Source organism: Ranitomeya imitator, chromosome 10 (assembly GCF_032444005.1).
Source record: "Ranitomeya imitator isolate aRanImi1 chromosome 10, aRanImi1.pri, whole genome shotgun sequence".
In the NCBI taxonomy this organism is placed as follows: Eukaryota; Metazoa; Chordata; class Amphibia; order Anura; family Dendrobatidae; genus Ranitomeya; species Ranitomeya imitator.
Genome location: NC_091291.1, coordinates 33,659,833 through 33,676,674, shown reverse-complemented (window position 1 = coordinate 33,676,674; position 16,842 = coordinate 33,659,833). Strand labels below are relative to the sequence as shown.

The 16,842-nt window shown below is 47.0% G+C and overlaps 1 protein-coding gene across 2 annotated transcripts in view; it reads left to right on the top strand.

Moving 5' to 3' along the window:
• Positions 1-3,588: 3,588 nt before the first annotated feature.
• Positions 3,589-16,842, top strand: part of MED25 (mediator complex subunit 25) — a 29,383-nt gene continuing 16,129 nt past the window's right edge. The window contains exons 1-17 of one of the 2 annotated variants that reach the window (XM_069742443.1): positions 3,589-3,755; positions 5,880-6,017; positions 6,634-6,679; positions 6,771-6,895; positions 8,346-8,444; positions 9,075-9,195; positions 9,314-9,473; positions 9,888-10,021; positions 10,145-10,241; positions 13,088-13,320; positions 13,615-13,752; positions 13,838-13,923; positions 14,460-14,517; positions 15,828-15,935; positions 16,026-16,202; positions 16,529-16,636; positions 16,731-16,814. In XM_069742443.1, the coding sequence (XP_069598544.1) occupies positions 5,893-6,017; positions 6,634-6,679; positions 6,771-6,895; positions 8,346-8,444; positions 9,075-9,195; positions 9,314-9,473; positions 9,888-10,021; positions 10,145-10,241; positions 13,088-13,320; positions 13,615-13,752; positions 13,838-13,923; positions 14,460-14,517; positions 15,828-15,935; positions 16,026-16,202; positions 16,529-16,636; positions 16,731-16,814 (1,899 nt within the window). In that variant the 5' untranslated portion in view covers positions 3,589-3,755; positions 5,880-5,892. The remainder of the gene's footprint in view (positions 3,756-5,879; positions 6,018-6,633; positions 6,680-6,770; positions 6,896-8,345; positions 8,445-9,074; positions 9,196-9,313; positions 9,474-9,887; positions 10,022-10,144; positions 10,242-13,087; positions 13,321-13,614; positions 13,753-13,837; positions 13,924-14,459; positions 14,518-15,827; positions 15,936-16,025; positions 16,203-16,528; positions 16,637-16,730; positions 16,815-16,842) is intronic. The other variant, XM_069742442.1, reaches the window with a different exon arrangement.

The following is a 16,842-nucleotide window of genomic DNA, read 5'->3' as shown; positions in this document are numbered from 1 at the left end:
GCCACTGCTGCCGTATGTGACCCTATTACTGCACCTGATACCCCAATACTGAGCCTCTGCTGCTGTATGTGTCCCTATTACTGCACCTGATACCCCAATACTGAGCCGCTGCTGCCGTATGTGTCCCTATTACTGCACCTGATACCCCAATACTGAGCCGCTGCTGCCGTATGTGTCCCTATTACTGCACCTGATACCCCAATACTGAGCCGCTGCTGCCGTATGTGACCCTATTACTGCACCTGATACCCCAATACTGAGCCTCTGCTGCTGTATGTGTCCCTATTACTGCACCTGATACCCCAATACTGAGCCGCTGCTGCCGTATGTGTCCCTATTACTGCACCTGATACCCCAATACTGAGCCGCGGCTGCCATATGTGTCCCTATTACTGCACCTGATACCCCAATACTGAGCCGCTGCTGCCGTATGTGTCCCTATTACTGCACCTGATACCCCAATACTGAGCCGCTGCTGCCGTATGTGTCCCTATTACTGCACCTGATATCCCAATACTGAGCCGCTGCTGCCGTATGTGTCCCTATTACTGCACCTGATATCCCAATACTGAGCCACTGCTGCCGTATGTGACCCTATTACTGCACCTGATACCCCAATACTGAGCCTCTGCTGCTGTATGTGTCCCTATTACTGCACCTGATACCCCAATACTGAGCCGCTGCTGCCGTATGTGTCCCTATTACTGCACCTGATACCCCAATACTGAGCCGCTGCTGCCGTATGTGTCCCTATTACTGCACCTGATACCCCAATACTGAGCCGCTGCTGCCGTATGTGACCCTATTACTGCACCTGATACCCCAATACTGAGCCTCTGCTGCTGTATGTGTCCCTATTACTGCACCTGATACCCCAATACTGAGCCGCTGCTGCCGTATGTGTCCCTATTACTGCACCTGATACCCCAATACTGAGCCGCGGCTGCCATATGTGTCCCTATTACTGCACCTGATACCCCAATACTGAGCCGCTGCTGCCGTATGTGTCCCTATTACTGCACCTGATACCCCAATACTGAGCCGCTGCTGCCGTATGTGTCCCTATTACTGCACCTGATACCCCAATACTGAGCCGCTGCTGCCGTATGTGTCCCTATTATTCCACCTGAAACACCAATACTGAGCTGCTGCTGCCATATGTGTCCCTATTACTGCACCTGATACCCCAATACTGAGCCGCTTCTGCCGTATGTGTCCCTATTACTGCACCTCATACCCCAATACTGAGCCGCTGTTGCCGTATGTGTCCCTATTACTGCACCTGATACCCCAATACTGAGCCGCTGCTGCCGTATGTGTCCCTATTACTGCACCTGATACCCCAATACTGAGCCGCTGCTGCCGTATGTGTCCCTATTACTGCACCTCATACCCCAATACTGAGCCGCTGCTGCCGTATGTGTCCCTATTACTGCACCTGATACCCCAATACTGAGCCGCTGCTGCCGTATGTGTCCCTATTACTGCACCTGATACCCCAATACTGAGCCGCTGCTGCCGTATGTGTCCCTATTACTGCACCTGATACCCCAATACTGAGCCGCTGCTGCCGTATGTGTCCCTATTACTGCACCTGATACCCCAATACTCAGCCGCTGCTGCCATATGTGTCCCTATAACTGCACCTGATACCCCAATACTGAGCCGCTGCTGCCATATGTGTCCGTATTACTGCACCTGATACCCCAATACTGAGCCGCTGCTGCCGTATGTGTCCCTATTACTGCACCTGATACCCCAATACTGAGCTGCTGCTGCCGTATGTGTCCCCATTACTGCACCTGATACCCCAATACTGAGCCGCTGCTGCCGTATGTGTCCCTATTACTGCCCCTGATACCCCAATACTGAGCCGCTGCTGCCGTATGTGTCCCTATTACTGCACCTGATACCCCAATACTGAGCTGCTGCTGCCGTATGTGTCCCTATTACTGCACCTGATACCTCAATACTGACCGCTGCTGCCGTATGTGTCCCTATTACTCCACCTGAATCACCAATACTGAGCTGCTGCTGCCATATGTGTCCCTATTACTGCACCTGATACCCCAATACTGAGCCGCTGCTGCCGTATGTGTCCCTATTATTCCACCTGATACCCCAATACTGAGCCGCTGCTGCCGTATGTGTCCCTATTATTCCACCTGAAACACCAATACTGAGCTGCTCCTGCCGTATGTGTCCCTATTACTGCACCTGATACCCCAATACTGAGCCGCTGCTGCCGTATGTGTCCCTATTACTGCACCTTATACCCCAATACTGAGCCGCTGCTGCCGTATGTGTCCCTATTATTCCACCTGATACCCCAATACTGAGCCACTGCTGCCGTATGTGTCCCTATTACTGCACCTCATACCCCAATACTGAGCCGCTGCTGCCGTATGTGTCCCTATTACTGCACCTTATACCCCAATACTGAGCCGCTGCTGCCGTATGTGTCCCTATTATTCCACCTGATACCCCAATACTGAGCCACTGCTGCCGTATGTGTCCCTATTACTGCACCTCATACCCCAATACTGAGCCGCTGCTGCCGTATGTGTCCCTATTACTGCACCTGATACCCCAATACTGAGCCGCTGCTGCCGTATGTGTCCCTATTACTGCACCTTATACCCCAATACTGAGCCGCTGCTGCCGTATGTGTCCCTATTATTCCACCTGATACCCCAATACTGAGCCACTGCTGCCGTATGTGTCCCTATTACTGCACCTCATACCCCAATACTGAGCCTCTGCTGCCGTATGTGTCCCTATTACTGCCCCTGATACCTCAATACTGAGCTGCTGCTGCTGTATGTGTCCGTATTACTGCACCTGATACCCCTATACTGAGCCGCTGCTGCCGTATGTGTCCCTATTACTGCACCTGATACCCCAATACTGGGACAATAGTATTGTCTCTTAAAGTCACAGTTTAATCTTGTAGATTGTGAGCCTTCGCGGGCAGGGTCCTCATTCCTCCTGTACCAGTTATGACTTGTATTGTTTAAGATTATTGTACTTGTTTTCATTATGTATACCCCTCCTCACATGTAAAGCGCCATGGAATAAATGGCGCTATAACAATAAATAATAATAATAATATTAATTCAGTTCTTCGCAGAGGCTGCTACAATGTGAAACGTGAAAAGTAAAAAAAATAAGAAAAAAACCTAAAAACTTGCTATTTTTTATGCGTTGCAAAGGAAAATTATGTAGATGACGCAGTCATTTATATCTACCCCAACACACTAGTATTTTTGGGTAATATATTGTTATATTTATAATACTAACACAATTTAAATCATTGTTAGATACGTGTATCATTTGGTTTTGTAAATCAGAGCAGGCTTAATAAGATTTTTCTCTTTACAGCACATTTACCAGAATACAATTTGTTATTGTACATCACCACTTTGCTAATAATCCTGTGTACTGAAAGTGCAATATCACCTCGTACCTTTAGATGGCACCAAAGAGACAACCAAGCATAAGCGATGGTAAGACAGCACTAATCGATCCCAGACGAGGAGCATACGGTCTGTGTGCAGAGCGGTGACGTCATAGCCGCTCTGCGCCGGCGTCTCGCTGGTGTGGAGGTTGGGAGCTTCCGGGATTCGGAAGTTCTGGGCACAGCATCTCCTGGACCCCGTGCCCCGGTACCGGGGGCACACCCTCCCCCGTAGGGAACCTCTACGGGCACATTTGTGGGAGGGTCTGCGTGTGCGAGACTGGGCTGCTATAGAACGGTAAGAGGACCTCCTGTAGTGTGCGTGCAGCCTCTGGAGAACTACAATGCCCAGCATGCTTTGCTTATTTAGCTGCAATGATTGGGTTTTGTAGATTATTCGCAGCTCTAAACAGTTTACTTATATTTCTGGGTCATGTATAACATATATTGGGTGCATTTAATTTTTGCAGCAAATTAAAGGGATTTTCCACTAATAAATGGTATATTTAAAGGGATGCTGCATGAGTAAATTCTATAATTAAAAGGATTTTTCATGAATGGTATATTTAAAGGGATTTTTCCCATGAATGGTATATTTAAAGGGATTTTTCCCATGAATGGCATATTTAAAGGGATTTTTCCCATGAATGGTATATTTAAAGGGATTTTTTTCCCATGAATGGTATATTTAAAGGGATTTTTTCCCATGAATGGTATATTTAAAGGGATTTTTCCCATGAATGGTATATTTAAAGGGATTTTTCCCATGAATGGTATATTTAAAGGGATTTTTCCCATGAATGGTATATTTAAAGGGATTTTTTCCATGAATGGTATATTTAAAGGGATTTTTCCCATGAATGGTATATTTAAAGGGATTTTTCCCATGAATGGTATATTTAAAGGGATTTTTCCCATGAATGGTATATTTAAAGGGATTTTTCCCATGAATGGTATATTTAAAGGGATTTTTCCCATGAATGGTATATTTAAAGGGATTTTTCCCATGAATGGTATATTTAAAGGGATTTTTCCCATGAATGGTATATTTAAAGGGATTTTTCCCATGAATGGTATATTTAAAGGGATTTTTCCATGAATGGTATATTTAAAGGGATTTTTTCCATGAATTGTATATTTAAAGGCATTTTTTCCATGAATTGTATATTTAAAGGGATTTTCCTTGAATGGCATATTTAAAGGGATTTTGCAATGAATGGCATATTTAAAGGGATTTTCCTTGAATGGCATATTTAAAGGGATTTTGCAATGAATGGTATATTTAAAGGGATGTTTCAATTAATGCTATATTTAAAGGGATTTTCCCATAAATGGTATATTTAAAGGGATTTTCCTTGAATGCCATATTTAAAGGGATTTTCCTTGAATGGCATATTTAAAGGGATTTTCTGCAATTAAAGCTGCATTTATAACTTTTAGCATTTCGATTTCTAAGTACTTTCCTGATCTCTGGAAAGAGTCAGAAACTCTCAACAAGTGCTTTTTTTTATTGTCCCCTCCTGTTGGCCCATAGTGAGAAGTCCTGTGCTGAAGACCCCGCTCTGTGATATCCATGTGCTCCAATAGGGAAAATATACAGAGGGGGGAGGGGTACTGTTTAGGGATTTTTTTCTTTCCCCCCTCTTATCTTTTTGTATTAATTTGTCGTCACTGTGTTAAATATTAGAATAAGTTGTCGTCCTCCCCAGGTCCGTCACTGCATTGTTGTCACTCTTGTAGTGATTGTGTGCAGGCTTCAGTGGTGACGTCAACATGCTGCAGACAGTCACTGGACTCGGCGACATTACCGCTGCAGTCTGCACATAATCACCAGAGCACTCATGGCGGTGAAGAGCTGGACCCCCTGGAGGGCGAGTAACAGCTGATTAGTAATCGGACAAATCTCAGGAATACACAAATCCATTGCTGCCGGCAGAGACCTTTTTAAGTTGTGCTTGACCACTGCAAGAAGTTCTTGCTGGTCAATAAGGTGGTCCTCCTACTAGGACCCCAATCGATCAGTTTCATTCTTTGTTGTTCTTCTCTATGTCTTGTTAGGGATTAAAGGGGTTGTCCGGCTTTGGGGCTCAAGTCTTGTGAATCCTCACTATGCACAATTTTCGTTGTCAGAATTTTTCAGCCACGTTCCGACTAGAGTTGTCAATTCACTTGTATTGAACGAGGTCACGCACGACTAGTCTGCATGTGTCCGCATGTATGAAAATCACATACATCATGATAGTCATGTGCCCATCTGCTTCCACCACTGACAAGCTTGCAGTTACATAAAGGGTCTACAGACTTGAACCTTAAGGCCGAACAACTCCTTCAAGATAAACCAGTCCTCCGTTGAAATGTGCCATCTTGAAGCCGGCATCCGGTCTGACACTTATAACAAGTCCTGATGTTTTGTCTCCTATAGGACAGTTCCAGAGATGGACGCTTCCACCCAGGGAAGTGGAGGCATAGTATCTGACGTCGTCTTTGTTATAGAAGGGACAGCTAACTTAGGACCTTACTTCGAGTCTTTGAGGAAACATTATCTTCTCCCCGCGATAGAGTAAGTTATATTCTGTATTGTCACAGCGTCTCCTGCGAGTCAACTGCGAGTCAACTGCGTACACTTTTGGGATGTCTGGATTCAGCAAAGGGAACCTGCGGCTGATAATTTAGAGGGGTTGTCTGGTTAAAGCAAGTTGTCACCTATCCACAGGATTGGTCATAATTTCTGATGGGTGGGGGCGACCGGCTGGGCGAAACGTGACACTATAATCCTCATTAACTAATGGCGCTGCAGGTCGGGCGCTGAAACGCCGCTTTATTCATTCACTATAAAAAGGTCGGGTGCAGCGTTGTGCACTGCCGCTGCGTTACATTTTCCACCTGTTTGTGGCTTCTGTCTGAAACCTTGAGAAACCGTAGCAGGACCCCCCTCAGTCCCTAGAAAACACTTCGCTATAATGAAGGCGGACAGACGCCATCCGAGCTCCGGTGCAGCAGTGTCACTTTTTCACAACTTCAGTCGGAAGCCACAAACATGTGTAAGCTGCAGGTGTAGACTCGGACAGCGGTCTCCAACTTGTAGCTTCTCATCAGCTTGAGAGACCACTGCTCGGCCAAAAAGGGGTCAACAAGGTTTGAAATTTCACCCTCATATTATTTTTTCTTTCCCCCAGATATTTTAATGGCGGCCCCCCAGCTGAAACTGACTTTGGAGGAGATGTGAGTTCTTATACACTTGGTCTACCACGAATCAGCAGTCTGTCATGTGCTGATATCCACCTGTACTCACTGGTCTTGTTTTGTGTTCCAGTATGGCGGCACACAATACAGTCTTGTGGTCTTCAATACCGTGGACTGTGCTCCAGAGTCGTACGTCCAGTGTCACGCACCCACCAGCAGTGCCTATGAGTTTGTTCAGTGGCTGGACAGCATTATGTAAGTCTTTGTCTTATTAATCCCATAAATTTAGGAGTCTTCCAGGCTTTATCCCAGCGCCTCTGTATTTTTCCTCCCGCGCGCCTCTGTATTTTTCCTCCCGCGCGCCTCTGTATTTTTCCTCCCGCGCGCCTCTGTATTTTTCCTCCCGCGCGCCTCTGTATTTTTCCTCCCGCGCGCCTCTGTATTTTTCCTCCCGCGCGCCTCTGTATTTTTCCTCCCGCGCGCCTCTGTATTTTTCCTCCCGCGCGCCTCTGTATTTTTCCTCCCGCGCGCCTCTGTATTTTTCCTCCCGCGCGCCTCTGTATTTTTCCTCCCGCGCGCCTCTGTATTTTTTCCTCCCGCGCGCCTCTGTATTTTTTCCTCCCGCGCGCCTCTGTATTTTTTCCTCCCGCGCGCCTCTGTATTTTTTCCTCCCGCGCGCCTCTGTATTTTTTCCTCCCGCGCGCCTCTGTATTTTTTCCTCCCGCGCGCCTCTGTATTTTTTCCTCCCGCGCGCCTCTGTATTTTTTCCTCCCGCGCGCCTCTGTATTTTTTCCTCCCGCGCGCCTCTGTATTTTTTCCTCCCGCGCGCCTCTGTATTTTTTCCTCCCGCGCGCCTCTGTATTTTTTCCTCCCGCGCGCCTCTGTATTTTTTCCTCCCGCGCGCCTCTGTATTTTTTCCTCCCGCGCGCCTCTGTATTTTTTCCTCCCGCGCGCCTCTGTATTTTTTCCTCCCGCGCGCCTCTGTATTTTTTCCTCCCGCGCGCCTCTGTATTTTTTCCTCCCGCGCGCCTCTGTATTTTTTCCTCCCGCGCGCCTCTGTATTTTTTCCTCCCGCGCGCCTCTGTATTTTTTCCTCCCGCGCGCCTCTGTATTTTTTCCTCCCGCGCGCCTCTGTATTTTTTCCTCCCGCGCGCCTCTGTATTTTTTCCTCCCGCGCGCCTCTGTATTTTTTCCTCCCGCGCGCCTCTGTATTTTTTCCTCCCGCGCGCCTCTGTATTTTTTCCTCCCGCGCGCCTCTGTATTTTTTCCTCCCGCGCGCCTCTGTATTTTTTCCTCCCGCGCGCCTCTGTATTTTTTCCTCCCGCGCGCCTCTGTATTTTTTCCTCCCGCGCGCCTCTGTATTTTTTCCTCCCGCGCGCCTCTGTATTTTTTCCTCCCGCGCGCCTCTGTATTTTTTCCTCCCGCGCGCCTCTGTATTTTTTCCTCCCGCGCGCCTCTGTATTTTTTCCTCCCGCGCGCCTCTGTATTTTTTCCTCCCGCGCGCCTCTGTATTTTTTCCTCCCGCGCGCCTCTGTATTTTTTCCTCCCGCGCGCCTCTGTTTTTTTTCCTCCCGCGCGCCTCTGTTTTTTTTCCTCCCGCGCGCCTCTGTTTTTTTTTTCCTCCCGAGCCTCTCTGTTTCCCGTCACTGCACCAGGACCATCTTGTTCAAAGGTTAAGGACAGTCTTCTGTCTTTTTCTTTTCAGGTTTATGGGAGGTGGTGGTGAAAGCTGCAGCCTCATCGCCGAAGGACTCAGCACGGCGCTGCAACTCTTCGACGACTTCAAGAAGATGAGGGAACAGATGTAAGTGACTCGTTTCAGACAGTTGTTTGTAATGCACGGACCTCATAGTCCGCTTTGCCTCGGGATAATCATTGGAAAAACCAAGAAGCGAGGTCAGTTGTGCTTTGCACTGAGACAAACCCTTTATAGTAAAAATCTACTCAATTAAAGGGGTTGTCATGCCTGGGAAAGTGAGCTGTACACAGTAAGTTACTAATATAGTTCAGGTTGCTGCACCTCTCCCATGACTCCACTTCCAGGGCCTGGAAAAGTTGGGTGAGGCATCAGGAATCGAGGAATTCTAGATATCCCTAGCATAGTTCAGTTTTCTAAGGGTAATTCTTGGATTTTAATGGAATGGTATTCAGATTTGGTTATGAGCCTATCCTGGTCATCAGTATCGTACTTCTGTGGGTCCGGCACCCCCCGACGATCAGCTGGTATTGGCTCTGGCAGACGCTAGATGTAAATTAATAGAAAAGCGGCTTGATTCTGTGTGTATCGGCGGCTGCGGGGCGCTGCATTTTCATGAATAGTAGGCGTTCTGCAGCACTCAGCAGCGGCTACTACACATTGCATTTAGCTACAGTCAGTGTTTATATGTGCGGTCGCCGCTGCATTGCCAATAACGTATCGATTTGTCTCTGACAGCGGGCAGACTCATAAGGTTTGCATCCTGATCTGCAACTCTCCTCCATACTTGCTTCCTGCCGTGGAGAGCACGACCTACTCCGGGTACACGACGGAGAACCTGGTCCAGAAGATCGGGGAGGTACATAGTCTTTGCTTTTGTAGTGGTTAAAAATGATCGAAAAAAAACCCCAAAACATGTAAATGCTAATAATGGAGGGAGGAAATGTCCGTTTGTTAATGTTTGATTTTCTCACCAGAGAGGAATCCATTTCTCCATCATCTCTCCGCGGAAGCTGCCAGCTCTGAGGACACTTTTTGAGAAAGCCATGCCGGTAGGAAGTATGATGGAGCCACAGCCCAAGGACTACAGTCAGGACCCCCGACACATGATACTAATCAGAGGGATGGTCCTTCCAGGTTAATGCAACACTTCCTATGATTTGTAATAATTTTTCCCATCCCCACAACAGTATTCTTTTATACGGTGCTGTCGTGGGTTCCGGAAAATCAGATTACCGGTAAATAATGTATCATTTTTGCAGACGTATCGTAGGAAAATAAGCCTTTCTGTGGGTTCGTTGATAGTCTTGTGTCTCACTTCTTAAACCCTTCAATAATATTGGAAGTGACTTATTGGGGATGAATTAAAAATTCATGGCCAGCTGTATAATATATTGACAGACCTGGCCCTCCATGTTCCTTATTAGCTGCTCTCCATCTTGGCCGATGGGCCGTTAAACCGGTGAATATCTAATGTTGCTGATCATGCCTGTTGACGGTGTGACCATGTGCATGTACTGGTGCAGTTACCTTTTGTGCTTCCTTTTACAGTCGGAGGAGCATCCTCAACACCCGGTATTGTTCCATTAAAGCAACCTCTACCCCAGCCGCAGCTCCCCGTGGTACAATCCCAGCTTCCGAGTGCCCCTCCGCACCCGCTCCCACAAGTGCAGGCTCCATACATGGTACGTTGAAATAATAAATGTTGCATTTCGGAGCCATGGCGGTACAATATTTTGGTATTAGATGGAGGCTATGGCTTTTATTCCGATGCCTGGGTCTCATATGTGATGACTTTATCATTACAGCATCCGTCTCAGACCAGCGCCCTGACCTCCGCACAGCTCGCGGCACAGTCAGCAGTCGAGGCTGCCAAGATACAGAAGAATAATATCCAAAGTCGGTGTAAGTGTCTCTCACTGCTCCTCGTCCATCAACGTGCAGGACTGTACAGTGTGGAGATAAAGGGGTTTCTGGGACTTTTCCATTGATGTCCAATAATTAGGATACCGTAAGTCATCAATATCTGAGCGATGGGAGTGCGACACCCGGGACCCCAACGATCAGCTCTTCCCAGTACTGCCCCAGTGTGCATTAGTCTATGTGTACTCTTTGTACTGCCCCAGTGTGCATTAGTCTAGGTGTACTTTTTGTACTGCCCCAGTGTGCATTAGTCTAGGCGTACTCTTTGTACTGCCCCAGTGTGCATTAGTCTATGTGTACTCTTTGTACTGCCCCAGTGTGCATTAGTCTAGGTGTACTCTTTGTACTGCCCCAGAGTGCATTAGTCTAGGTGTACTCTTTGTACTGCCCCAGAGTGCATTAGTCTAGGTGTACTCTTTGTACTGCCCCAGTGTGCATTAGTCTATGCATACTCTTTGTACTGCCCCAGTGTGCATTAGTCTATGCATACTCTTTGTACTGCCCCAGTGTGCATTAGTCTAGGTGTACTCTTTGTACTGCCCCAGTGTGCATTAGTCTAGGCGTACTCTTTGTACTGCCCCAGAGTGCATTAGACTAGGTGTACTCTTTGTACTGCCCCAGTGTGCATTAGTCTATGCATACTCTTTGTACTGCCCCAGTGTGCATTAGTCTAGGTGTACTCTTTGTACTGCCCCAGAGTGCATTAGTCTAGGCGTACTCTTTGTACTGCCCCAGTGTGCATTAGTCTAGGCGTACTCTTTGTACTGCCCCAGTGTGCATTAGTCTAGGTGTACTCTTTGTACTGCCCCAGTGTGCATTAGTCTAGGTGTACTCTTTGTACTGCCCCAGTGTGCATTAGTCTAGGTGTACTCTTTGTACTGCCCCAGTGAGCATTAGTCTAGGTGTACTCTTTGTACTGCCCCAGTGTGCATTAGTCTAGGCGTACTCTTTGTACTGCCCCAGTGTGCATTAGTCTAGGCGTACTCTTTGTACTGCCCCAGTGTGCATTAGTCTAGGTGTACTCTTTGTACTGCCCCAGTGTGCATTAGTCTAGGTGTACTCTTTGTACTGCCCCAGAGTGCATTAGTCTAGGCGTACTCTTTGTACTGCCCCAGAGTGCATTAGTCTAGGCGTACTCTTTGTACTGCCCCAGAGTGCATTAGTCTAGGTGTACTCTTTGTACTGCCCCAGTGAGCATTAGTCTAGGTGTACTCTTTGTACTGCACCAGTGTGCATTAGTCTATGCATACTCTTTGTACCGCCCCAGTGTGCATTAGTCTAGGTGTACTCTTTGTACTGCCCCAGTGTGCATTAGTCTAGGCGTACTCTTTGTACCGCCCCAGTGTGCATTAGTCTAGGCGTACTCTTTGTACTGCCCCAGTGTGCATTAGTCTAGGTGTACTCTTTGTACTGCCCCAGTGTGCATTAGTCTAGGTGTACTCTTTGTACTGCCCCAGTGTGCATTAGTCTAGGTGTACTCTTTGTACTGCCCCAGTGTGCATTAGTCTAGGCGTACTCTTTGTACTGCCCCAGTGTGCATTAGTCTAGGCATACTCTTTGTACTGCCCCAGAGTGCATTAGTCTAGGTGTACTCTTTGTACTGCCCCAGTGAGCATTAGTCTAGGTATACTCTTTGTACTGCCCCAGTGTGCATTAGTCTAGGCGTACTCTTTGTACTGCCCCAGAGTGCATTAGTCTAGGCGTACTCTTTGTACTGCCCCAGTGTGCATTAGTCTATGCGTACTCTTTGTACTGCCCCAGTGTGCATTAGTCTAGGTGTACTCTTTGTACTGCACCAGTGTGCATTAGTCTATGCGTACTCTTTGTACCGCCCCAGTGTGCATTAGTCTAGGTGTACTCTTTGTACTGCCCCAGTGTGCATTAGTCTAGGCGTACTCTTTGTACTGCCCCAGTGTGCATTAGTCTAGGCGTACTCTTTGTACTGCCCCAGTGTGCATTAGTCTAGGCGTACTCTTTGTACTGCCCCAGTGTGCATTAGTCTAGGCATACTCTTTGTACTGCCCCAGTGTGCATTAGTCTAGGCGTACTCTTTGTACTGCCCCAGAGTGCATTAGTCTAGGTGTACTCTTTGTACTGCCCCAGTGTGCATTAGTCTAGGCGTACTCTTTGTACTGCCCCAGTGTGCATTAGTCTAGGTGTACTCTTTGTACTGCCCCAGTGTGCATTAGTCTAGGCGTACTCTTTGTACTGCCCCAGAGTGCATTAGTCTAGGCGTACTCTTTGTACTGCCCCAGTGTGCATTAGTCTAGGTGTACTCTTTGTACTGCACCAGTGTGCATTAGTCTATGCATACTCTTTGTACCGCCCCAGTGTGCATTAGTCTAGGTGTACTCTTTGTACTGCCCCAGTGTGCATTAGTCTATGCGTACTCTTTGTACTGCCCCAGTGTGCATTAGTCTAGGTGTACTCTTTGTACTGCACCAGTGTGCATTAGTCTATGCATACTCTTTGTACCGCCCCAGTGTGCATTAGTCTAGGTGTACTCCTTGTACTGCCCCAGTGTGCATTAGTCTAGGCGTACTCTTTGTACTGCCCCAGTGTGCATTAGTCTAGGCATACTCTTTGTACTGCCCCAGTGTGCATTAGTCTAGGCGTACTCTTTGTACTGCCCCAGTGTGCATTAGTCTCTTAGGTGCCCAAGGGCTTTATCTTTGCAGAGCCATCTTGTTCTTTGGTCACAGATATCGCCAACGTCCTTTCTCACTGGCGTTCCCCTCTTTTGTTTTAGTTCCATATCCTGGGCTACTTTCTCGCTGCGTTGTGCATTTCCTCATCTTGGTTCTTTGATTTGCATTTTCCTCTTTCAGTTCCTGGACTCGGAGCCTTGCAGTCTACGCCACCTGTCGGCCCACCATTCAACCAACCACCATCTCAAGCAATGCCTCAAGGACAAGCGTCCAAGATGGTCACCTCTTCAGCTTCTTTACTAACGTCGTCTCCCCAGCCAAGTTTGGTCTCCACTGTAACCACAGGTCCCGGACCCTCCCAGGGAATGATGGCGCAGCAGAGCGCTCAGCAGCAGCCTGTCCCGCAGCCCATGGTACGTCACAAGTGATGGCTCTGCGCTTCACACAAGCTAGTCCTTGGCCCTTCCCTTTTCTCCTTCCTAGTCCACCACCATCCAGTTATAACTGCCGTATGGGGGGCATACTAGAGTCCCCTGTTTTTTCCTGCCTTACTTGTTTCCTTCACTCTCAGGATTGGCGGGGGGTCCTAGCAATCTAACCCCTCACTTTACAAGATAGGAATGACCCTTCATTTTATCTTGCGTATAGATCACAATTATTTATTGTCTGTATACTACTTTTTCATGAGGCTGTTTATTTGCTTGTAGCCCGGCACAGGAGTGCCACCCGGTTTACCTACCCAACAAGCAAACGCACCGCAGCTTGGCACCGCACAACTGGCCAATACACAGCAGTCTGTGGCCAACAAAATGCTGGCGTGGAGCGGCGTGCTGGAATGGCAGGAGGTGAGATATGTCCTGCCAGAGGCTTAATATGAGGACACTTTAGAGTGGATGGTTTTGATATAAGTCGATCTTCCTTTCCGCATAGAAGCCTAAGCCACCGTCCGTGGACACCAACGCCAAGCTCACTCGTTCCCTTCCATGTCAAGTATACGTCAACCCCGGGGAAAATCTGTAAGTGCCTATAGGTATTACTTCATTAGCTCAACTGTATTTTTTTTTCCCAACTTCTTTCCAGACCTTAAAATAAAGTAAATGTTGTCTGGCTGGTTTTGGTCACTACTTGCAGTTTTGGTACTAGAAACTTAAAGCTTAGGAAAAAAAGGGTCTGGTATTCTCATAAACGACGCTGCTCATGTTCATGTGTCTGGAATCGTGTCCACTTGTAACCGGATAGGGAAGCGACATAGTAATGTATTATGATCACATATTTTTATGTAATTGTGTTTTGTCGTGGGTTTACGCCTTGCTTGACAATAGGTTAAAAAAAATCCAATGTCTGGTGAGGTATTACCTCTCCTTGGACGCTAGCTAGGGCAGTTCTAGGATTTTGTCTGTTGGAGGCGAACACAAGTTTTCAATGAGAAATAGATTGAACGGTTAAATATAAAAATCCTATTTTAATTGTGTTCAGAGATTAACGAAATATAAACAGAATTTCACAAAAAATTAAAGTTCAACTTGTTTTATTGTTTTTTTTTTCATTACAGGAAAACGGATCAATGGCCCCAGAAGTTAATAATGCAGCTGATCCCCCAGCAATTATTGGTATATAATCCTCTTTAATCTATCTGTGACTATCCATGTCTGGTCATATGTTTTGGCCATCAGGGCAGTTGACTGCCTCTTTAGCGAGGACCTGTCACCAGGTTATGATTGTCCATTCTCTGCTCTTATTTTATTCCCGCTGCTCCCCTGATTATTCTGGTTTTTGTTTTTTCAAAATCCATTATATGGTTCCTGAGATATGAGTGTTTTTATTCTGTGCTAATGTTTCTAATCTTTACAAGGGGGCGTGGTTCACAGGGTAATTATGCAGAGCAGCCTTAAGACACGCCCCAGAGGATCCAGGCAGAAAATCTTAGCAATAAATAGGCCCATATCTCTGGAACCGTAGAGCGGATTTTAAAAGAGAAAAAAAAAAGAGTAATCAAGGGAACAAGGGGAATAAAATTAAGAGCAAAAATTAGCCACTTTTGACGTGGTCACAGGTCAAACACATTAGATAAGTCTATTTTGGCAGAATCATCTGACAATCTAATGTATTAATGTATGGGTGGGGAGGCTTCTCAACTCTTCCCCTGACAGATGATGGGGAGGAGAGGGATCCGGATTGTTGAATTTTGGTGTCCATCGCTTTTGTTTCACGACAAGAGAAGGCAGCAGCACTCTAATAGAAACCACAGGAGCATTCCTGTGTATGGGGGAATTGGGGGAGGGAGCTGTCAGCCAAACAGTTGATCATCCAACAGCTATCTAAGGCTACTTTCACACATCCGTCTTTCGCCGTCAGGCTCAATCCGGCAAATTTTGAAAAAAACTGGATCCGGCAAAAGATGCCGCCGGATCCGTTTTTTTCCCCATAGACTTGTATTAGCGGCAGACTGCACCAGATGACCTTAAGTTTCGTCCGGTTTTTGCCGGATCTGGCAAAAATGTCATTTCCGGCGTCTGGGAAAAAAACGTACGCAGTAACTTTTTTTGTCTCTGTCGAAAAAGCCAGAAGCTTACGGCTTTTTGCTAGAATGTGAGCGAGAAGGTGCCGGATCCGGAAAATGACGGATTCCGCCGCCAGATGCCGTTTTTTTAAACGGAGCATGCTCCAATTTTTTTTTTTTTTTAAATACAATTATCTGGATATGCTAGTCGGATCCGTTGCATCAGTTTTTCACAATCTGCGACAGATCCGTCTTTTTCAACATTCGACGGATTGTTACCTGATGGCAAAAACCTGATGTGTGAAAGTAATAATAATAATAATAATAATAATAATCTTTATAGCCTAATATGTATGACCAACTTTGCCTGGGACGTAAGTGAACCCTAAAATATAACGAGCCTCTTTTATTTTGTTGCAGACCACCTTAGGACCCTTATTCAGGAACTCTCGCATGGTGCAATTCCACTTTACAAACAAGGATCTGGAATCTCTTAAGGGACTCTACCGGATCATGGGTAACGGCTTTGTAAGTCACATTATGGGCTCCTACATGTCTTACAGCTATATTCCTTCTGCATCTTCGGGAGTTGACCTTTTTTCATTCTTGCTGTTGTAGGCCGGCTGCGTACACTTTCCGCACACCACTCCTTGCGAAGTCCGGGTTCTCATGCTGCTGTACTCCTCCAAAAAGAAGATCTTCATGGGTTTGATCCCGTACGATCAGAGCGGCTTTGTCAACGGCATCCGACAAGTGATCACCAACCACAAGCAAGTGCAGATGCAGAACCGTAGTGTAAGGAGGCGCTGGCGATCAGTCTTAACTCAGTGACCCCAAATCTTGTTAATACAGGAATTCCCCCCCCAACCTCAAAAATGACTTGCGCTCCCACGACAAATGTTCTCATTCTGGTTCTGTTCTATAATTTGGCTCCGATTATGTTTTCAGCTTTGCATCCTGGAGACGCGGATATCATGGTCATGCGTGGAATTTGCACCAGATATGCCACGTGTGAACATGCGCTTAGTGTCCGCATCACAACCGCAATAATTGGACTTTGGAGAGTTTTACGAAATTGAATTTTCAATATGGCCGCCTTAAAGTGTCCCTTGTTCTTTTAGATGGGAGCAGCTCAGTCTATGGGCGCTGGGTCCGCTCAGGCCAACCCCCAGTCCTTCTTATCCAAGCAGCCCGTTCCTCTGCCTGTGACGCAGGCTGTACCACAGCAGGTAAATCCGTCCCTACGCGTCTCGCTGTGTGCGCGTCGGTCTATAACACCGCATCGCTAACCGTGCACATTGTGGCATGTTTATCATATTGCAGATGCCCGGGCAGCAGGTAACGCAAGGCATGCCATCTGTCAGCCAGGTAACCATGATGGACGAGCAGCAGAGATCGCAGAATCTGGTGAGCTTCCTCTGTAATGTCGCACTTA